Source organism: Rhagoletis pomonella, unplaced genomic scaffold (assembly GCF_013731165.1).
Source record: "Rhagoletis pomonella isolate Grant_MI unplaced genomic scaffold, Rhpom_1.0 Rhpom_scaffold_06538, whole genome shotgun sequence".
NCBI lineage: Eukaryota > Metazoa > Arthropoda > Insecta > Diptera > Tephritidae > Rhagoletis > Rhagoletis pomonella.
This window is the reverse complement of record NW_023465070.1, coordinates 1-4,686: the sequence shown is the minus strand read 5'-3', so window position 1 is coordinate 4,686 and position 4,686 is coordinate 1. Positions and strand designations below refer to the sequence as shown.

The following is a 4,686-nucleotide window of genomic DNA, read 5'->3' as shown; positions in this document are numbered from 1 at the left end:
TTTCTGTACGAGTACAGAGGGACCCGCTACAATTAAGTCTCTTTTTATACTCATTTACATGCATACATACTTATGTACATAAGCACAATATTTGCTCTAGGTATATACAAAATAAAACTAAAAAAAAAATAAAATAAGTACAAGTAATCTTTATGTATTTCCATTTTATCAGTTAGTTTCGGCTGTACATAAGTACGTACATATGTAGTTAGATGCGATGCGATGCACTTCGATGCTGCAAAATTTCAGCCAGTAGAAATTTGGCTTTAGTGGGAAACGCTCGCACTTTTCTATGAGAATGTTATCAATTGCGGCGGTCTATGTATTTTGTTCACTCGTATTTTTCATATCCGCTCTGGTAATATTATACTTGCGCTGGCATTTCAACTATTGGCGGAAGCGCGGTGTGCAAGGACCTAAACCTAATTTATTCATTGGCACGCTTCCGAAATCCAGTGCCGGGCAGTGCAACCTAGTCGAGGAGTTGCATGATATTTATCTGTAAATCATATGTAGCTTATAATAGACTTTTTATTTGATCAAAAACATTGGGTGAATACCACAAAAAAGCTCAGCAACTGTTCAATGAAGAATGTAAAATTAAAAGTTTTCGAGCAAAATAAAATTAGATTTTTATCATTTATGTTGCTATAGATTATAATCATAAATAATTTATTTATTGGTTTCAGCCGCTACAAATCAACGGAAAAATATGTGGGCATATTCACAGCACGTACGCCTAAGCTCTTTATCTGTGATCCCCAACTGGGTTTGGAGATCTTAACTCAACATTTTAAAAATTTTCATGATAATGAATCGTCGCAATGGGTAAGCAACTTTATAAGAGTGCTCGTTGCACATATATATGTACATACATACATATGAATGAACCCCAGTAGCACGTACATACATATGTACATTAGGCCGCTCCACCTTACAACTAAACAAAAAATGTGGCAACTTCGAAAAAATGTTTGTTTTGGCCGAATGAACACCTACATATATATGTGGTTCTTCCCAGTGCGAAAATAGGAATGCATTATCTTTTTCTACCAAGAAAAGATTAATAACTACAGTTGAACGAAAAGATGCATCATATGTATGTTATAGTATATATATATTGATATGTGCGTTTTTTTTTTAATTTTTCAGTCAAGCGAGAAAGTGGAACAACTGCGTTTCACCAGTCCTTTTGTCTCAATTGGCGAAAAGTGGAAGGCGCGACGTTCGGAGTTGGTCCCAGCGCTCACTATTAACAAGGTATTTAAATCAATTACGAATTAAATTAATACTTTTTACAAATATATTTTTGAAAAAGCGATTTCTTTCTCCCTAGATCCGCTCATTCTATTCCGCAATGCGCTGCAGCGCCCAGAAAGCTGTCGAGTTCCTCGGAGTGTCCGTAGCTCAACCTCAAGATGCCAAAGAAGTGCGTAATATTTACTAAATACCGTTCACTTTTTTACTAAAATGTGTTTATTATTTTTTAATCAAATACTTAGCTTGCCAACCGATTCACAGCCCAGTTTATGTCTAATTTCATATGGGGCATTGAGGGGAATGCGTTCAATGTGCCTGAGAAACCCACTGCTGCCAGAGCATCTCTTTCGCCTGTACATTGCATGGCAAGTGCTATGCTTTCGCAATCGTTGGAATGTGTACGCTACTATGGACGCACTGCTGCCTGGCCGTGGCTGCGAAAAATACGTCCGGTACGTTTTTTCCCCCTCGCCTCAGATCGTTTCTTCCAACAGCTACTGGTGGACGCCATGGACGTACGCGCCAAGCAGTCAACTGTTGTTGGTGGAGTGCGGGGCGTTTTGATCGATCACTTGCAGCAGCTCAGGGATAAAAAATCCTTAAACGGCATACAAATCGCTGGACATACTACAACTGTTTTGATTGATGGCTTCGAGACGGCAGCGATGCTGATTGCGCACTGTCTGTTGTTGGTGAGTGCAAAATATGTAGTTTTGCTAAAGTTGTTGTTGTTTGGAAAATACTATACAAAGTTTTAAAAGTTTAATTTTTGCGATTTGTTGAAATATTTCAGCTCGCACGCAATCCACGCGTACAGCAGAAGCTCAGAGAGGAGCTGCTCTCTGCCGATGTTGCTGACAGCTTCGATGCGCTCAATGAACTGCCTTATTTGGATCAGTGTATACAAGGTGAAGCAATTTTTTTTTTTAAATTGTCCAACTATTTATATTTTCACATTTCAGAAACTCTACGTATATTTCCGCCTCTAGCGACGCTCTTTAAAATCTGCACGGAGTCTATCACATTGCAAAACTCCGATAAATACTCTTTAACTGTACATCCCGGCACCGGAATATACATTTCTAGCTATTCTTTCCATCATGATCCTGAGTACTTTGAAAATCCGGAAGAGTTTTGGCCCGAGCGCTTTGCTGACGAGTTGGGCGGAGTGCGGAAGTATCGCGAAATGGGCGTTTTTATGCCATTCGGCGACGGTCCGCGGATGTGTCCCGGTAAAGCATTCGTGTACGGTTATTTTTTCCTGAAGTTTATCTGCAGCATTTTTTATTCTTCATTACAGGCATGAAACTTGGGCTAGCTGAGGCCAAAGTAGCTGTTGCAGAGTTGGTGCGAAATTTTCAACTGGCACCTGGTCCAAATGTACGCAACGATAATCGAATTGCTCCTGAGTCGTTTCTCTTAAAGATCGACGGAAGCATGGAGCTTGATTTCAGGCGACTGAATTGAATTGAAATTGAGATTATATTGATGGATGAAGGTACAAACATGCTCAGGTTAAAAAAAAATTTGTCAAGCTCTTCTTTCCGAAGACGACTTCAGATTAAACTCTAAATAAAAATCAATTTTAATAAATACATACATACATACATATGTGCTCCAATATAAAATCTTGGTGTTGTTTAAATTTGAATATAAAGTTTGTTATCAGACCGTATTTGGAAACGTTATTGGCAATTAACAAGGTATTAAACTAGTATACTTATACATATGCATTTATAGTATAATTCCGGGTCGAAATTCGTTAAATCGGTTACTGAGATACTCGTGTTTTATGATAAGTACCTAGGGCCCATTTATAAAAAGTTTATAAATATGAAATTTTCTACTAAAAGACAACTATTTTAAGCAATTTGGCTCTATTGAAATACATATAACCAGGGTACGAAAATAAACTGTACAAAACAATTCCCATTTGCTCATCGATCATCATATCATTTGTGGTTTTGTACAGTTTTGTACATAGTCAGAAACAAATTGTAAGATTCACTGTCATTTTCCCCAACGAGAAACGTTTGCATTTCGTTTGTGACAATTGTACCATATGGTATGTTTTATATGTATGCAAACGTTTCAATTACGTGAAAAATATTTTTTTCTCTAAATTTTCATATCCAATTCGATTAAAAAACATTTTTATTTTTTGTATTCATTTCAGCCATTCGTTTTGTATTTAGTTATTGCATATATGTACATACATACATATATTTTTTTCTGCACGATTCATTTCGTTTGTGGTTTCGTATGTAACTACTAACTACTGTAGTGTACTATCGCCAAAGTGAACTCAGCCGTTTTGTTTTCGTATTGTACCGAACTGTTAAAGTAATAAACGAAACGAAATAGTAAGGTACAATATAGTTTATTTTCGTACACTGCATATAACAATCTTCGTAATTTTCAAAAAGTCGGTTGTATCGGAGACTCTAATCCAATTCTGCCCATTTTGAATACCAACCTTGCTTAGAAACACTTTCGCTTAGAAACATAAAATTTTACTCTTTTCATGGTGTTGACAGACCACTTGTTACAGCTGAAGGAAACAAAAATTTCACCAACGATATACTACAAATCGCTGAACGTACAACAAAAGTTTTGATTGATGGTTATGAGACGGTAGCGATGCTGATTGCGCGCTGTCTGTTGTTCGTGAGTGAAAATGAGAATGTTTGTTTGTTGTTGTTGTCTTGAGATGATGCAAATTATAGGTATTATGCAAGTTATGCCAAAAAAAAGAGAAACTTTGATTGTACTTTAAATGGTTTTTTGTTCGTCTTCAGCTTGGCCGTAATCCATGCATTCAACAGAAGTTTAGAGAGGAGCTACTCTCCGCCGATGCGGCTGACAGCTTCGATGCACTCAATCAGTTGCCTTTCTTAGATCAGTGTCTAAACGGTAAAGATATAACGCTTCCGAGTAATCGTAAGTTTTTTAAGTAAGGCAATTTCACCAAATGGGAGTTTTTATGCCATTCGGCAATGGTCCACGGATGTGTCCAGGTGATACAAATGAAAAACTTCGAGTACAGTAGTAAAATATTTAAACTTCCTGACCAAAAACCATGAAAATGATGCCAAAAGTTGTTTTCAGTTAATGCTTCATAGTGAAGTACAATAAAAATATTTCTGCAATAAAAACAAACTACCTTGTTTTTAAATAGATTTTATTTTACATTAAACCATAATTAAAGCAACTAAATTAATTCTAGTAATTTTTATAATAATTTCAGTAAACACGTTAGTTTCTTAAAGAATGAAGCAAGGATTTTTTTTCAAATTGGTTCGAACTCCATGTGAAACACAAAACCGGAGCTCATGATTTGTAGCAATTTAGGCGTAAAGTTGCTACGGAGCAACCTCGTACATGTTTTGTTGCTTTTCCAATAACAACTTTACAACTAAAATGGTA

General features: G+C 36.5%; 1 protein-coding gene across 1 annotated transcript; it reads left to right on the top strand.

Annotated features, from left to right (window-relative positions):
* Window positions 1-259: 259 nt before the first annotated feature.
* LOC118755548 (probable cytochrome P450 28d1) lies at window positions 260-2,841 on the top strand. The gene is made up of 8 exons (XM_036490381.1): window positions 260-501; window positions 690-828; window positions 1,153-1,260; window positions 1,337-1,429; window positions 1,503-1,952; window positions 2,054-2,168; window positions 2,223-2,492; window positions 2,561-2,841. The coding sequence occupies exons 1-8, from the start codon at window positions 293-295 to the stop codon at window positions 2,725-2,727; spliced, it is 1,551 nt and encodes a 516-aa protein (XP_036346274.1). The 5' UTR covers window positions 260-292; the 3' UTR covers window positions 2,728-2,841.
* The last annotated feature ends 1,845 nt before the right edge of the window (window positions 2,842-4,686 follow it).

Bases quoted from the DNA above. Each gene is read 5' to 3' on its own strand.
- LOC118755548 (XM_036490381.1), top strand. From the start codon at position 293: ATGAGAATGTTATCAATTGCGGCGGTCTATGTATTTTGTTCACTCGTA. The intron at 829-1,152 runs GTAAGCAACTTT...TTAATTTTTCAG, and splicing joins ATAATGAATCGTCGCAATGG to TCAAGCGAGAAAGTGGAACA. The intron at 1,261-1,336 runs GTATTTAAATCA...CTTTCTCCCTAG, and splicing joins CAGCGCTCACTATTAACAAG to ATCCGCTCATTCTATTCCGC.